Here is a 17,739-nt window from a genome sequence, read left to right as displayed (position 1 = left end):
GTTTCTTGCCAACCTCACTCCCTCCCACAGGAGAAATCTGGCAAAAGCCTATACTGCACATCGAATTCCTTTTAAAACACAAATACATTTAAAATAAATAAATTAAGCTAAATGCTGGTCTCACATCTGATTAAAAGCTTAAAAAAAATCTTGGGAAAAAATCAAAACCTTGAAGGTAGACACATGCATTATTTAGCAGCTGCTCAGTTACTCTGGAACTGCCTCTCTCCAGCTGAACAACAAGAAAATAAATGATTTTTCTTCCACAAGAAACACCAACACAAGGTCTCAACAACCCCAAGAAAACCCTGATTCCCCAAGCCAGCACATGCCACTTAGTACCCTGGAATTTCCTTCTGCAGCCAAATGCTAAACTCAGAGGGAAAAAAAAAAACAGCTTTTCATGAAACTGAACAGCCTTGCCTCACACAGCACAGCGCTGCTGTATTTCACCTTATCACAAAACTCCCGAATTCAGCCTTAGCTGACTCTGGATTTCACGAAACAGAGAGTTAATTCATTATGCCTTAACACATTTGTGAGCCATTTTGTACCAATCCCTCAACCAGCAGCACAGCTGAGTTATCTGGGCTCCCTCTCTGCGCTCCGGGCTCTTTCTCTCTCGAAGCTCACCGGACCCAAAGGCTCTGAAATCTGACAGAAATTTGGGTGAGGATGGGCAGCCACGCCAGGGAGGCAGGCAGAGCCACGGGCTCCCACAAGCTCCTACCTCCAGCACCGGGAAAACCTGCAGGGGAAGAGGTTGGAGCAAGCAGTGCTCTCCTTGCAGAGCCCAGGACAGACAGAGCCGCGTTTCTCCTGCTGCAAAAGTTGCTCTGGAGCGACGTGAAAGTCTTTCCACAGAGCTCATCGTCAATCCAAACACGTTTAAAAAAAAAAACAACACACACCCAAAAAGCTGAAAAAAATGGTAATTCACCTCCTGCTTGAAGATGACGCTGGAGTTTGCTCATCTCCAACTCCGGGTCCCCTCCTTCCCCTCTCCCCCAGCCCAGCCAACCCCAAGGCTGAAAAGCTCCTTCTCTGCTAAGAAGACCATCACGATTTTCTGCCAAAGACAAACCAATAGCAAGAACACAATGCACATTATGCAAGTTACTGCAGAGTTATGCAAGTTGGATGCATATTTTCACTCGCTCTGCCGAGGACTCCGGAGCCACTTGTTTGATGTGGATGCCTACTCTTCTTCCCAGCTGTCAAATCTTCCTCTGCTTGTCTCAACTGGCTTTTTTTTTTTTGCACTAAAATTTCAAGCAGTTGCTGCAGATATTAACAAAGCCCTTCCATTACATACAATAATCTAGGCCATTAAAACCACAACATGTGAGCACAGTATCACACGTGTCTAGCCAAAAACAGGTCTTAGGAGATGTGGCAGGCAGAGCACAGCACCTTATTTACTGTAGGTATCCCATCCTCCACACTGCCAAAACAGAGGAAAGCATCAAAAATCTCTTGAGCCAAACCAGGCCTCGTGGTGGAAGTACCATCTCACAAGCAAAAGGAATTAGAGAGTTACATAAACACCTCTATGCTGAAAATAAGTAATTTTTTGCTCAAACGCCCCCCAAACCTGATGGTTTGGGCTTTTTTTTTTTTGATCTACCTCCATATTTCTGCAGTCAGCACTGGTGAAGCAAGAGACAGATTTCATGTATGGCCTGGCAGTCAGAAGTAACTGAGAACAACTTCTCCAACAATATAGGAGCCCTCACTAGTTCCAAGATGAGCCACACAAAAATCCAAGCTTTTTGGGCACTAAATCCACCAATTTCAGGGGGGGAGCTACCAATCTACCATTTCAGACAACTGCTCAGATCTGACTGTACCTACCAAGGAACATGGAGATATAACTCGTTACTTCTAATTTCTGCCCTTTCTCCCCCATTTACCAGCAGTGCCTGTTACAAAGCATAAAAGTGACATCCAAGTAACTTCCCAAAGCCCCAAAAACCTGAACCCTCCTCTCACCCACCAGACACGAGAACACAACCACTTACAGCCCCAAGACTGCTCCAAGCCTCTGAAAGCAAACAAGGTTAAAGGCACTCGACAAGAAGCAGACTTTGGAGGGAAGCAGCTCCTTCAGCCAGGCTGGATTCATCTCATTTGGGAGTAAAACCCAATCCAAGTGCGATGCCTTACGCAAGCAACAACTATTTATCCAAGGAGTCAAACAGAGCCTGCTTTAACAAGTAGCCTGTGTCTCTTTCTGAGAGGCACAAGGAACCTCCAACAAACCCGAAAGCTGCACAGATTCTCAAATGGGGAGGCAGGGAAGAATATAGGAAAGAAATCTGGTTAAAAAAAACAATAAACAAGGAGAGGGGAAAAGAATTTAAAATCATTCCAGCGGATATTTCAAAACCTTCCAACACACCCAGCACAGGTATCCCTTCCCTCAAGCAGGGCGCTAACTGCACAGTGACCACCTTATGAAGTTACCTCCCCAAACATCAAGGAACAAGAGTATTTTTTTAAATGACTGATGAAATTCGGTATTTAAACACTTTTAACAAGTTCTCAGCTGTATCCAACAAGCAGTTTCAGACACCCTTCACGCAAATACCTTCATCCCACGAAAAAAAAAAACCCAAAAAACAACAACCAGCCCAAGCCCAACAAACCCTCCTCTATTCCCAGCAGCCTGGAGAGGATTAGACGGCCACTGAAGAATGCGAGTTGTTACTACGTGCATTTTTAAACAGAAGGGGAGGAAAAAAAAAAATCACGGAGAAAGATAGAAAGCAGCTCACCTTTATCCTGAGTGCAGGACAGGATCTCCTCCTCTTTGGGGTTAGTCACCTGGGTGATAATGGACGGGTTGTCCATGGAAACAGAGTGAGATTCCACCTGGCTATTTCCCTCTCAGAGGCAGGCTTGTGTGCGGAGGGGGTTATTGGGGGGGGAGCGGGTTTGTTTGTTTGTTTAAAAAAAAAAATCAAGACGCAGGTTCGTATTTAAAAAAAAAAAAAAAACTATCGGAAAAAAAAAAAAAAAAACCCAAAACAACCAAAACCTCAACAAGCAACTCCTCCAGGAGCGAAACCGAGGGGAAGGGGGGTGGGAAGGACGCCAAACGCGATGCCACAGCGGCCTCTTGCCGGCGCCAATTCTGCACGGCGAAGGGGGGGGGGGAAAGGAGCGCAAACCTCCCCCCCCCTTTCAAAAAAAGCGAATTAATCCAATTCACCCTTGCGGGAAGCCCGCCGAGCGCTGCCCCCCGAGCCCCCGCCGCCTCCCGAGGCGGGGGAAGAGCCCCCGTCCCTCCGCTCCGCGCCTCCCCCCGCGGCCTCACGCCGCCCCCCGCATCCACCTGAGCCGCCCCTACATTCCCCCCCCCCGCCGCCCGCCCCCGCGCTTATCTCATCCCCGCGCCCCCCTTCCTCCCGCGGGCAGCGCTCGGCGGAGCGACGCCGGGCCGCCCCCTCCACCTCCTCCTCCTCCCTCCTCCTCCCCCCGTTCCCGGGTCGCGGGCGAGGAGGGAAGCGCGGCGCGAGGGGAGGAAGGGAGGGGAAAGGGGCCGAGCCGCTCCCCGCGCTGCGCCACAACCCGCCCGCCGCCGCTGCCGCCGCTGCCGCCGCCGCCGCCCCGAGCCCGTGAGCGCGCCCGGCCCGCCCCGCGCCGGGTCCGGAGCGAGGGGCGGGAGCGGCAGCGCCCGGCGGTGCGCGGTAAACAACGGGGCGGGGCCGGGCCGGGCCGGGCTGGGCTGGGCCGGGCGGAGCGGGGCGGGCGGCGCGCACAACACCGCGGGGGTGGGGCCGGGGCCGGGCTTGCAGCGGGGGTGGGGCCGGGCAGCCGTGAGGGCGCGGGGCGGGCCCGGCCCGGCCGCCATTTCCCGCCTCGGGCTGCGCGGGAAAAAATAAATCACGGCGGCGGAATTGTTTGGGAGGGAAAAGAGCTGTGGGATCGGCGCTGCTCTGTCAGCCACTGTGTGCTACGTGCGGGATTTCCTCAAGCACCTCCCGGGACGGTGATTCCACCACCTCACTGCCGCGTCCTGTCCCTAATGTTTAATCAACTTTTCTGTGAAGGAATTGTTCCCAATGTCCAACGTAAACCTCCCCTGGCACAATGCGAGGCTGTTCCTTCTCATGCTGTCCCTGTTCCCTGGGAGCAGAGCCTGACTCCCGTGGCTGTTCCCTCCTGTCAGGGAGTTCAGGGAGTTATGGGGAGCCGCAAGGTCCCCTCTGATCCCCCTTTTCTCCAGGTGGAGCCCCTTTCCAGCTCCCTCAGCCCCTCCTGGTGCTCGAGACCCTTCCCCAGCTCTCTTGGCCATCTCTAGACCTAATATTAATAGATTCATGAACAGATATAAACCATCTATTAGAAGACATGTGAAGTATCTTTACAGGTGACTGTAAGGTGTCTTTTTCAGAAGCAAGCATGCAGCTCAAATCACAGAATCACTCAATTTGAAAGTCACCACAGTGGGTCGCTTTGTCCCATGTCCCAGCTCCGGCAGAGAAGACCCCAGCAGGGCCATCCCAGAGCACACAGCACAGGATTGTGTCCGGATGGCTCTGGAATATCCCCAGGGAGGGAGACCCCACAGCCTCTCTGGATGATCTGTTCAGGGTTTGGTCACTGCACAAAAAGTTCTGCCTCATGTTCAGGGGAACTCCCTGGGAGCATTCCTGCCCATTCCTCTGGTGCCATTGCTGGGCCTGGGCCCTGCTCCGAGCCCTCCCTGCAGATGCTGACAGACATTGGTGAGATCCCCTCAGTGCATCCTCTCAAGGCTGAACAGCTTTTCCTCAGCTTTTCCTCATAAGAGAGTCCATTAATCTTCCTTGTAGCCTCTGCTGGACCCACCCCAGGAGCTCCATGTCCCCCTTGTACTGCAGAGGTACCGATGGCAGGCTTGGCTGCTTCTCTCACAGCAAATACCCTCTTGTCTTTTTTCTAAAAGGCATGTCTGGTTCTCCAGGGATTCCCAGAGCTGCTGTTTGCTGGTGCATGAGGATATAAATTATGGTGTACCTGTCCTGTTCCCACCCTCCTTGGTACCTGCCATTACCCAGGGCCTCGGGCCCAGTACTGGGGAAGGTACATGGGAAAACCCACCCCAAATAATGGCTCTTTTGTGGGGCTGCCAGAGTGTAGAACCAAGAGAAAACCTTTAAAAAAGCACGGTGGTGTTTTTTACATAAATAAAGAATTGTAACCTCCTGTGCCTCCTAGAAAAAAATCAAACTAATGTATATTTAAGCCTCTGTTGTAACCGTGCTACACTAAAGATAGGTATAATTTTATAATTATTTAAATAAATGGGGAAAATCCTTCTGTAGCCAGCATAGACCCAGGCCACATGAATTTTAGTAATATTGGTTACAGTTATCTTCTTTTTGCACTAAAGGGGAAACCGGTGACAATTTACTTTAACAAAATATTTAAAAATTTATCTATGAACAGTTTTCCCTAACAGTAACAAAGCCATGGCATTGACTCCCCATCCCTGGAAGTGTCCAAGGCCAGGTTGGACAGGGCTTGGAGTAACCTGGGACAGTGGAAGGTGTCCCTGCCCATGGCGGGGGGTTGGAACTTGGTGATCTTTAAGGTCCCTTCCAACCCCAGCCATTCTGGGATTCTGTGGTTCCTTTCAGCTGCCAAGCTGGATTGCAGAAATGACCATTTTGTTTAATTCCAGCAATTTAAGCAGCTGTTTTTGTTGCAGCTCTTCCTCACTGTGAAAGAAGACTGTGAGCCCAGCCTCGAGGAATTTCTGCTCTGCAGCAGTGCCACATCCAGTTTCTGGAGAAAATGACTTAACAGCTCGGGGGCTTTGTTTTGTTCCTGCAGTCAACAGATTTAAACAATTTGCTGCGAGCCTTCAAATCACTGCTGGTTTGTTTTTTTTTTTTTCAGTGTAGAAAAAGTCATTCCAAATCTACCTGTGCTTTCTGTCTCCAAAACTAACACTCCCTGCAGAGCAGAGATACCTGTATTGCAGGTTTCTGGGACTCGTATTTTAGGTTTTCCTGTCCTACTCTTTATGACAAACCCTTGCATGGGGAGTGAGCGCAATGCCACTGCTTGCATTGCATCCAGCTGTGCAAGTTCCAACCTGCTCCTTGGCTTTGGCTCCTCCAGACAAGAGCCCTGCAGCTCCAAGCAGTCCCTCACGGGCTGGATTGGGCACAGAGGAGCAGGAGTTGGTACATGTTGGCTGCTGGAATTAGCCCTGCTGCCTGTGAAGGCTGGCAGCTGCTGCTCCTGAGCTATTATGCAGCTTTATCACAGCTCTGCTTGTGTTGTAACCCTGCAAGTGCTTGATCTTTTACCCGCCCAGGCACTGCAGGCATTTTTAATTATCTGAGGGTTCATTTGCATAGGAGCTTTTGCTGAAACAATAAATTCATACCTCTGTTATTATCTGGTATGAGTTTCTGTATCAATATTTATATTTGGGTAAAAACCAAAGAAGCTTCCTGCTACCATTAAGACAAAAGAATTGTTTCAGAGCAGGTTCAGGAGTCAGCCAGCACTAAGAACACATTCCTTTTCTGTGCAGGGAAAGGGAAATTGTAATGTGTGGTGGAAGAACAAGCCTTCCAATGCCTCTTTTCTATGCAGGGATGAGGAGACAGAAACATCTTGTCTGATGAAAAGCACGTTTTGCAAGGCTTGACAAATACAAGGTTCACCTCGAGCCAATGTGGTCTGTGTGATTTTAATGCTGGTAAGATTGTTTCTGCAACTCATGTGGTAAAACTCCAGTCCAACAGCTCCCTGTGTGCTCATCTTCATCGGGAATTTAGTATTTAGTTCAGTTTGGAGGGGGAACTGCTGTTTGTGGTGATATAAAAGGGGGAGGTAGGATGGGAGGATATGCCAGAGGGGCTGTCTCTCACTGTGCTTTTCCCTTTGCTGCTGCCATGAAGGCCCCTCAGCCCTCCAGCCTAAGGTGGAATGCAAAAAGCAGGATACTGGCAGCACACAAGGAGCTGTGGAAAGTCCATACTCCTGCAGGGCAGTGAGAAGCAGAATGGAAGCTGAGGAAATGCAGCTGTTCTCACCCCAGCTGTAACCTCAGAAACAGGTCCCTTCCCCTGGCTGTGGGATCAGCATCTCCACCCCCACCACTCCCAGTCCTGTGCCAGTTATGAGAGAGATGTTACAGAATCAAGAGCAATCCACGTTGTATCCTTTCTGGTTTTACTGTAGGAACACTCTGAAGTGTGTACAGTATCTTCTGTCCATGTTTCTTTGTGTGCTACATGAGCTAAATCCTAAATAATCCCATGGAACAAGGGAATGGTTTCATCTCCCTGTCACAGATCAGAGGTGGAGGTACAGACAAAGCAATACTTAGCAAGGAATTGCAGCACCAGCTAATAGGGGATCCAGGTTTTCATCATGACTTCTGACATTTGTCCTTGTTACTAAAATGTGTCCCTCTCTCAAGGCCACAGGATGTTTTATAATGGGGGGGAGGGGGGTGTTTTTAGCAGAACTGTTCTACATTAAAAGGAAGCATTTATTTTCATTGGTATCAGTTCTGTGAAGTCTTGACCCTGGGCCCACAATGGGAGTTTTATCCTTGACTTTAATGGGAGAACAATCAAGGTCTCGTGATATTACATCCTAAAGAAAGGAAAATACTGCAGTTGGTATCAATAAGATAAATGTCTCATACTTAGTGTAAGCGGCTATATTCTTGCAATAAATGGTTTATTAGATTGATTAAATGTCTTAACTTCACCTCAGCTATTAATCACTTTTGGCAGCTGTTTACTGCTTTGTATACTTTGAAGTAATGGACATTATTCCTTAATTATCTCATTGCAGCTCAGTCATTGTTTCCTAAATAGTGCCATTAGAATGGTAAATTGCAACAGTAAAACAGTGTCAATAGGAAGTTATGAAGTTCCCATTTTATGATGCATTCATAAAGTTAACTCAATCTACTCAAGATGTGGCTGTGATTTCCTCACAGTGACCTGTTTGCTATGACAGGAGAGATTCTGATGAGGAAAGAGTTGAGCTTTAAGTGTGCTGGGACTCTGCTTTTACCCAAGTAAAACACAGCATATTCCCTGTTGGAATATATGTGCACATCAGAATTTATTAAACTAGTGCTTGTTTGATCACTTTTGGTTTCACTGAGTGCTGTGAATTCTGAGGATTTTGTGCCTTTGAATACAATGCGTTTATTCCTGAGGTAAAAAAAAGAGAAAACTCCAAGCAGTGCTGTCATTTAGATGTTACTATTGTCATTCCACAGAAGGATAAGAGAGAACCAAATCAATCAGAAGAAATGGCTGCTTTTAGTTTTATCTCCAGATCTGGCAGCAAGTCATAATGTAGCAGTTGTACAACAATTTCCATTCTGAGTCCCTTTTTCAGTCAACTGTAACTGTCCTGAACTTTAACATTATGAGTTGTCTCTTTCAGGCTGAGTTGTTTGGGTGGAATCAGTATTACTGTCAATCTGAGAAAGAGTCATGAAACTGGCTTTCAAGTACTGTAACAGAAATTGTCTCTCTTCTTTCTCCCAAATAAAGGTTTTTAGGGAAAAAATAACCCTGGAAATTATGAGTTCTAGTGACTTTTTTACTCTCCTGGGATTTTTACTGTGCACATGATAGAAAATGTAGTTTCTTACCTTGGGCTAAATTAGTGCCGAAGACAAGGTGAACGGGTTTTAACAATTTATGTTTAATCCCAAATTTCTGTAGACTGCTAATCCAAAAGCTTTGATTAAGGAATCCAACTAAAATGAAGCCTGGCTGTGCCAGATGTCAGACACCCCCAGGAGATACGATGCCTGAAAAGTGTTCAGCCCAGAGGGAAGCAAACATATAATTAAAATGCCTGGCTGTAATTTTGGTTCCGGGTTGAATTCAGCTGGTGACCCAGAGCTGGAAGGCTCTGAGGGCTCATCACCAGGTGACCTACAAGTGACATATCCAGTTCTACCTAACTGCAAATGCTACACCTTTGCAAGGCAGCCTGCTATTTCTTTTTCTTTTCTTTCTTTTGGCAAGCAACCAAATCATCTTCCAGCCTTGTCAGAGGCTGGTGAAAAGTCCCATTCATGTGCTCATTGCATTTTTTAGTTCATCTGGTCAAGCTTAAACCATCTCCTGCTGCCCTAAGGTGCTCCCCTACCTTTTGGAGCTGGAGTGGAGCTGCTGCCAGGATGCAGCTGACAGGAACATTTGTAACAAGGCTTTCCCTCTGTCAAACCCAGGTGACTGAAGGCAGCAGGTTGAGTTCTTTACCCCAAATAATTTGTGCTAGATCAGATCAGAGATTACTTTGAATCTTTCAAACTCCAGAAGCAATAGCACAGGGCCAAAACCCAATGATTTAGGAGGCAACAGCAACTTCAAGCAGTGCAAGTATTTGTTTATCTGCAGCCCTAGACCATATTAATGCTACAGAGAGGTGGTGATGCCCCATCCCTGGTGGATGCCCCATCCTTGGAATCATTCAAGGTCAGGTTGGATGGGACTCTGAGCAACCTGATCTGGTTGAAGATGCCCTTGTCCATGGCAGGGGGGCTGGTCTAGGTGACTTTTAAAGGTCTTTTCCAGCCCAAACCATTCCATGATTCTACAACCATTTGATGCTGGTGAGAGATGAGAGGTGGAACATGTCAACAGCAGCAGGGCTTCACTTTTGATTGTTGTGCTGATTCACTTGAGCACAGGAGTGGGGCAGGATAAAAGGTGGCTTTGCCCTTATCTGGTTACCCATTGTGAGCACTCTGTTCTCCAGTATCCTGCTGCAGCACTCCTGCCAATACTGCTGTAGGGACTTGGTTTCCATTTCAGTTTCACTGGTTGTCAGAGAGTTTATCTGTGAAACAGATACAACAACAGCTAATCTCATGTTATGGTTCCGTGGCTGTTTATAACTCCTATTAATAGCAACTGTGGAAAGCCTGAGAGTGGATTTTATAAGGCACTGGGGTAACCAGTTACTGCACATTCCCCTGAGGCTACGTAGCATCAAGTGTAGCAGCTTGTCCTTTCCAGACTAGGTCATGAGCATCTTAACTTTGGCATTCTCTGTCTTTTGGGGATTTGACTTTGTGCACGCTCTTGGTAATTCTTTCTGAGACATGATTCAGAAACAATTGATTTTGCTCTATGATTTATGCTTACAAAGATTCCAGCTGATTTAAAGGAGGCTCCATAATTAGGCTCTACCTTGTGCACCAGCTCCAGTGAGGATTTCACAGCACTTAAAAGGGATTGACTGGACTTTCACTGGAGGGAAATAGGATGGGTCCATGATGCTTTGGTAAGCCTTAGAGGTTAATATTTTTAAATGCTTCTAAAAGTTCAGCATTCTCATTCCAGCTGCTGGTACCCATTTTTAAAAGTGTGTGTTTTTTCCCCAGATGTGGGAAATGTTCACGTAATACCTGATTCAGTGAGGCATTGACCATTGTCACATATAAAACAGGACAGCAAACACCTTCTTGCTGATAGTTCCATGGCGGGGTTTCTGAGTTAATGACAGCAGTGGTTGATACTTGCCCTGTTAGTGACACAGTTGTGGTTTCCCATGTGGCACAGCAAACAGGTATTGTCTTCTGATTCTGGGGGAACCAGCTGAGGAGCTGTGAGAAACTCCTGGCTTTGTGGAGGATGAAAGGGGATAAGGAAGTCATGACAAGGGCCTGAAACAGCCCTTGGCAAGGACTTCAGGTCATCTTGGCACACAGGAGCGGTAATTTATTCCAGGAGTCACTGCTGAAACCATTAGTGTGAGCTATGGAATAAAGCAATAGTGTGAATAAAGGCAGTAGAATCTGGCCTAATTGAGAAACAGAAAAGGAGGAGTGAGGAACACGAAAGGTCGTGTCAGTGCCATGTCCTGTCATCTGAGTCAACTGATAGTCATGGTAAGTAGCCATCTAATTTATTTTTTAAAGGACTCCTCACAGGAAAAACCTGCTGACTGTTGGAAAAATAAAGTCAAAATGATTAAGAATTGCAATGAGAAATTCTAGTCACTGCCTAATTCTGTGCCTTTCATTTTCAAATTGCATAAATGGTAACTTAGCTTTTGGCCTCATGCCTAGAGAAGCACCTGAGAACACATCATTGCATCATCACCGAGAGTCCATTGGCCTTTTAAAATTATGGGCTGGCTGTGGAAAGTGAAGTGGCTTGGTTGGTTCAGGCTGATACCAGACCCCACTAGCAGTGAGTGACTACCACAAAAAATGCTGGCGTGGAAACCACAGGCACTCTTTGAAGCCTTTGGAGCTATGATGCTTCCACTTGCACCATTCCTCTAATTGAGATTTCATTCACGTGGCTGCTAGTGGAACCTGAGAGTGTCAGGAATGTGAAAGAACATTTTCCATGATGTGGTGTGGTCTGTGTGGCTGGAAGTAGAGAAATCAGAGTGAAAGTGGGGAGGTTTGAGTGAAGGAAAGAGGACAGATTTATGAAAGGCGTCTGTGAATTCTGTACACGAGCTACGAGGGGAAAGTGTAGATGGAGGAAATGGTAAGGCAGAGGAAAGGAAAATGACCTACAGAAAGAGGAGGAAATAGGAAATCCTTGAAGAAAAACTCCTAAGGAATCTTGACATTTCAATCCTGGTGTCTTTCCCTCAGAATTTCAAACGTAGAGTGGTTTTCAGCACCCGGTTGCTGGAGAGCTGCAAAGAAACCTGGTGACCTTTGTTGGGAAAAGGCACTTTAGATATTGGAAAAGCAGAGATGATTTAAAGGAGTTCTGTGGCTGTCCTTGGAAATAGTGCTTTTGTCTTCTCCAGTTGTCTCTTTTGCTGCCTGTGTAATAAAAAGGAATCCAGTTCTGAATGCACCAAGGGCTCCATATAACTTTGTTTTCCTGAATATGTAAAGCAACACAGGTGCTGCTGCTTGACTGGTTTCTGGTGATTCCCAAAGCCAGAGGCACTGGCCACCCACCATTAGTTTGAAGCAATATCCTCCACTTTTTACTGTAACATTTGTGTTCCAGTAAAAAGGCCATGAAAAATGTTCCCTGATAAATATCTACAAATAACAGAAGTGTCTAAGCCTCAGGAAGAAGCACTTATGTTGGACGACCAGGATGAAATTGAGCTTAATAAAAATATTTGATTGTGAGATCAAGATAGCTCAGTAATCCTGTCAAAACTAGTCTCATTGTGCTGGATTCTGCACAAAAAGTAGTAGGAAGTGACCCACAGCATAAAGATCTACAGTTTTAAGTGTCAAAGGAAATATAATTTCCTGTGGAAAACTGAAGCATAGAAAGAGTAATTGGACTGCAATTATACAGGGAATTTCTGGCAGGGTTGGGACTACCCAGGCTGCTCCCTCTCCTGTCTGAGCCTCAAGATACCCTTAAACAGCTTCATAACCAACCTGGTAAAGGCAGGTGGGGCACAGGGAGGGTGATGTGATAAGGTGTGTAGTGTAGCCACATTTCTCTTCACAGAGAAAAGCAAGGCACAATTCTTCCCAAGAATATTTCTGGGTTTCACATTCTCTGAACCTCAGAGAAAGGAAAAACAATTCTTATCATTTGCTGTGCCCGTGTTTGTGCCAAAGTAGAATGCAATGTGGAGATTGTTTACCCAGAGTGATGGTGCTTTGTTCCTTGGTCTGTCAGGGCCAGGTGTGTGTGTGTGGGGACTGTCAGTGACAGTCACGAGATTCTGTGCAGTGTGTGCAGAGTGGAGTGCTTGGCAGGTTCAGTTTAGATGTAATGTAATATAGTGTAATATAATATAGAATAATATAGTATAATAAAGTAATTAATTAGCCTTCTGATAAGATGGATGTCACTATAGGACATGAAACAACACGAGCGCACACACTGCTGCTCTCAAGGGGAAAAAAGGGAAGTTTATTTTCTGACTCCAACATTTATAGTTTTCCAAAAGTGACAGTGGACTGCAGGGTGACAGTGCCACCTCTCCAATGACACTGGACAAACCAAGAGTCCATCAAATTTCTCCTCTTCCATAAAAGAATGCAAAACAATAAGTTATTTACAGAAAGTGTGTGAAGAAATTTTGTTACAACAATGGAAACATCAGAAGGCTTAGAAAATCTTAAAAAATCAGGGCAACAGATGGAGTCCTCCTCATCATTCCTCCCTGCCACAGAGGTCATCCTGTTTGAATAGTGCACCCCTCCTGGAAGACAGGCAGTTGTGAGGGTGTTCACAGGGGTCCCAGGATGAGGGAAGAGACGAGGATCTGACTCCATGTTTCAGAAGGCTTGATTTATTATTTTATGATATATATTACATTAAAACTATACTAAAAGAATAGAAGAAAGGATTTCATCTAAGGCTAGCTAAGAATAGAAAAAGAAAGAATAATAACAAAGGCTTGTGGCTCGGACTCTCTGTCCAAGCCAGCTGACTGTGACTGGCCATTAACTAGAAACAACCAACATGAGACCAATCACAGATGCCCCTGCTGCATTCCACAGCAGCAGATAATCAGTGTTTACATTTTGTTCCTGAGGCCTTTCAGCTTCTCAGGAGGAAAAGTCCTAAGGAAAGGATTTTTCAGAAAAGATGACTGTGACAGGCAATGTCCATAATTCCTGGTGCTGTCCCCCACGGATGAGGAAGAGGAGCCCGTGTGGGTCAGTGGGATGGGGAGTCTGAGCGGACACAAAGGGCTCACGGAGCGTGCACGGTGGCCTCACACAGCCCCAGAGCAATAATCGTTTGTTAGGAAGGTGCCAAGTGTGAAAACGTAGCCCATGCTGGGTCACTGGGTCAGAGGGAAGCCTCCACTTGGTTTTTTTTGGATTTGCCATGCCAGCAGGATCCTGCTGCACTGGGATTCTCACAGAAGCCATTCCCAACCCAAAGCCTGTCCCAAGCCACCAACCTAACGAGTGCCAGGGCTGTCATGCACAGCAAGGACGTGGCTGGAGTGGAAGCAGAGAGGTGCAGCACTCTCAGATGAAGATGTGTGGGCAGGCCTGTCACACCAACAGAGTGCTGAGTGCTCCAGAGACTGATATGCCCTGTTAATTCAATTAATTGCTTCTTCAGCGTGGTTGAGAGATCAGCCTGTGAAGTACAAATATCTCAAGCCAAACAATTTTTTCCTTGTCTGCTGTGGGTAAAGTGTTCCACACATGGCTGCCTGTCAAGTGTTCAGCTGCAGCACCTGCATTTTGATGTTCCCAGGTGATTTTCTCCAGGCTTCACGGGGCAGCTATCCTACGTTTCACTTCCCCTTGGGTCAGTGAATGAAATACTTTCCTTGCATACTTGTGTTATGTTCAGTTGGGGATATATTTGGGTACAAGTCAAACTGGTATTTAGAGGCTGTGCTAAAGCTGGAAAGCAGCATGGCAGCGTGTTGGTCCAAGCATCCCTTGCAAGGCTTTGCCCCTGGCCAGTCATCCCACAGCTCCACGCTGCAGGAACATTCTCCAAGCCATTTGCATGCAGGGAAGGCTTTGAACAGCCTGAATTTTCCCCTTGGCTGAAGGCCCTGTGCAAGATCCACACACTGGTTAGGTTCTTTATGCATTAGCTTTTACCAGAATAGTTAAATAATTAAAACAGTCCGCTGGCCAATATACTGATAAATGAATTACTTGGGCTTCCATTGGCTGCCGTTTATGTGACCATGTGGTTTGTTGTTTGCAAGTATTTAAACAGCTCCAGCTACAAGTGGGACTGGTAGAGTCATGGAGGGATGGAACTTTTGGGGAGAGTTGGGTTTTGACCTGGTGGGGACCTTGAGCTCTCTCCCTGAAGAGGGATTTGTGGCTTAGGGGTTGGTTTTTATTTGCAGGGTGCTTGGGCCTGAGACAAAACCAACAAACAGCTCTTAGGACACCTGCTTGACCTGCACTGCTTTGATTTAAGGAAATTAAACTCTGCCCCATAGAGAAAGAGCTGAAATCCTGCTGCTTTTGGGAATGTTATTTCAATGTACTTGTTCAGTGAGTTGGCCTGGTAGTTTACAATTCAGAAACCCTGGAGCACTTGTGAATTGTGAGGGAAGTACACTATTCATTATCTGCTGTCAGGCATTCATCATGCCAGCTAAGCTTCAATCCTCTCATCAGGATGCAGAACATTACTTATGACCAGTCACAGGCCATGAATAATGGCTTAACGAAATGAACAGTTCTTCAGCAATTCAGACCCAGGTTTGTTAATCAAAACTATTCAGAGCCAGATTCTGGCACCCTCTCAAACAATCTGAATATGCACCCTCTTACCCTCTTTGGTTTTAATTGTATTTATAGTTTAGCAAACCTTTTTTTTTTTCTTTTTTTTTTTTAAATGTTGCTGACCTCACCCAACAAGCTCACAGGAAAAGCTGAAGTTTGCCTGCACCAAAGTAAGTAGTTCTTGTCTCATTTTGCATTAGCACTTGCTGTAGAATACCACTTTGGCAGTGATGATGAATCTGCATCTTTTCCAGATGGGATTTCCATGCTGGTCAGCAGCTAAGCACTGCCTAAAGCTAAGCGCTGACTTAAACCTATCTTTTATTCTTTATGTGGGGAAAGTAAGCCGAGTGACATATTCTCTATGGCACCTCATGCACAGCAGTAGAATGGCATGGCCATATTCACCCGTGTGTAGGATTAGGCCCTGTTCTGGTTGGTGTTTCACATCAACAGCAGCTCTCTCTTGTATATTGCCAAACACACTTCAGGCTGCTGGAAAGTGGAATATAGCAGTGTATTTGCAACCCAGGCCCCAAGTATTCCTCTACAAATGTTCAAAGCAGCTGGTAGCTCAAACTCTGTTCCCTGGTCGTAGGAGGCATCTTAATTTTTTTGGTATTCTGAGCTGTGCCAAGGAAGCTGGAACTTCATTTCCAGAACCAGGGATTGATTAAGCTGGAACATTTTTTACATGGGCAGAGAGTGATGGGGCAAGGGGAAGCGATTTTAAACTCAAAGAGAGCAGGTTTAGATTAAATATTAGGAAGAAATTCTTCCCTGTGAGGATGGTGAGGCCCTGGCACAGGTTGCCCAGAAAAGTTGTGGATTCCCCTTCACAGGAAGCATTTGAGGCCAGGTAGGACTGGTCTTTTGGAAGGTGTCCCTAACCATGGCAGGAGGTTGGAATGAGATGGTCTTTAAGATCCCTTCCCACCCAAACCATTCTATATTTCCACAACTCTATTATTCCATTAATGGAGAACTTTCTGGGCAGTTGATGTAAGGCAAAGCCATGGAAATACTCAACTGAGTCTTGTATCTCTGACAATCTTTTAGCACTGCAAATCACAGCCTTGGTGTCACTAAACTTATGAGGTTAAGCCCCCAGAAGAGGTTCCCCAGTGCTGTTTTGGGGGATGGGGGCAGCACATGTGGAGGTGTAATAATATATTCAGGATCCTCAATGCATTCCTACTCTTCTAATATTCTTGGGATGAAACTCCCCATGAGACCCTCAGGGATGCAGTTACCAACTTCCACTGTGGTCAGACTCCTCTATGTGTTTGAACAAAGCTCTTCATTTTATTTTACATATTCATTTTTGAAAAGTGTTTCCAGGGCATAATCTTCCATAACCAGTTCTTCTTCCTGAGGATCATATTTTGGGGAACAGCCCCAGCAGTTTCACCCCTGGAATGTATTTCCCCATATGATTAAATGTTGGTCCCTTTGTGTGGGTGAATCAGGGTTCAAAATGAGGAAGGAAAAAACCCCTCTGGATCCATGTCAGAGGATCTCTCTATCAGCAGTGCCTGGTGCAGGGGAGGCAGAGCTTGCTCTGGGTTTTTTTCCCACCAGATTACATTTTGATGCACTAGCTGCAAGGAGTGGGAAGAGAAGGAGCAGGGAAAAGAAGGAAAAAAAAGAAAAAGCACTCATCCAGAGAAAAACCAGGAGTGCTTATCTCTCCCTCTTCCTCCTCTGCCTTGCATTCACTGCCATCAGCTCTTCATCATCTCTTTCTGCCCTCAGGGGTATAAATGTAGGCATCTGTGGGGGAATAACCCAATACAGGATTTTGTCTCCTCTTGGAAGCTTTTCAGCAAATTTTCGTTTTGGCCATTTCTTTTCTCCAGGCATTGTATGTTCTTTATTTGAGAAAACAGAGGAAAAATGCAACCCAAACAACATTTCAGTTTCTCCAGCAAAAAGTTTCTATTTTGATTTATTGAAAACTTGTCCAACCAGTTATTTATATTTTATCTGTGAAAGACTCAAAAAAATTTCATCCGAAACATATTTCCATGGAAACGTCCATCTTTGATGAGATGTCGTTCCTCAGATGTTTCAGCTGAAGAATTTTGTCAGTTCTGGCAGGAAAAAAAAAAGAGTGGGGGACAGAACAAAGACCAAGCTCCCAGGAAAACATGCAATGCTTCAAGTTAATGGGCTAGAATGTCAGCTGGTAAACTGCCATAAAGCCAGAGAAGTCAACCAGTCGACCCGAGTCAACGGAGCTATGCTAATTTACACAGAGGATCTGGCCTTAGATTTTAATAGAACCAGCCAAGCAAGCTGTTTCTCCACTTGCCCATCCTCCTCCCTTTTTAATAAGCTCTCAGTCATACTCAGCCTATCCTTTAATAATTCACCCTTCTCTCTTCATGATCCCTCTTTCCTCTCTGGAGATAATGGGATGGGATTTTCTGCGCGCAGCCCTCACAGAAATATCGCAGGCAGGTTAAACTCCGCACAGCTGGCTGCTGGCTTCTAACACATCCCTCGTGCCTCTTCCTGCACTCTGATATCCATCTTCCCTCTGGTCTCTGCTTAGCCAGGGCCAGCTGACTCCAGTGCAG

The 17,739-nt window shown here is 46.1% G+C and overlaps 1 protein-coding gene and 1 long non-coding RNA gene across 4 annotated transcripts in view; one reads left to right on the top strand and one right to left on the bottom strand.

The window, feature by feature from the left end:
- CTDSPL (CTD small phosphatase like) overlaps positions 1-3,241 on the bottom strand; it is an 85,788-nt gene extending 82,547 nt beyond the window's left edge. For all 3 annotated transcript variants that reach the window (XM_058041823.1, XM_058041833.1, XM_058041843.1), the window contains exon 1: positions 2,778-3,241. In XM_058041823.1, the coding sequence (XP_057897806.1) occupies positions 2,778-2,853 (76 nt within the window). In that variant the 5' untranslated portion in view covers positions 2,854-3,241. The remainder of the gene's footprint in view (positions 1-2,777) is intronic.
- A 3,333-nt stretch (positions 3,242-6,574) lies between these two features.
- On the top strand, positions 6,575-8,492 carry LOC131091601 (uncharacterized). The gene is made up of 3 exons (XR_009115411.1): positions 6,575-6,703; positions 6,906-7,164; positions 7,813-8,492. It is a non-coding gene; the product is annotated as an uncharacterized LOC131091601 (long non-coding RNA).
- The last annotated feature ends 9,247 nt before the right edge of the window (positions 8,493-17,739 follow it).

This window comes from Melospiza georgiana, chromosome 1 (genome assembly GCF_028018845.1).
Source record: "Melospiza georgiana isolate bMelGeo1 chromosome 1, bMelGeo1.pri, whole genome shotgun sequence".
Taxonomy (NCBI): Eukaryota; Metazoa; Chordata; class Aves; order Passeriformes; family Passerellidae; genus Melospiza; species Melospiza georgiana.
This window is presented reverse-complemented; position numbering and strand designations above follow the sequence as displayed.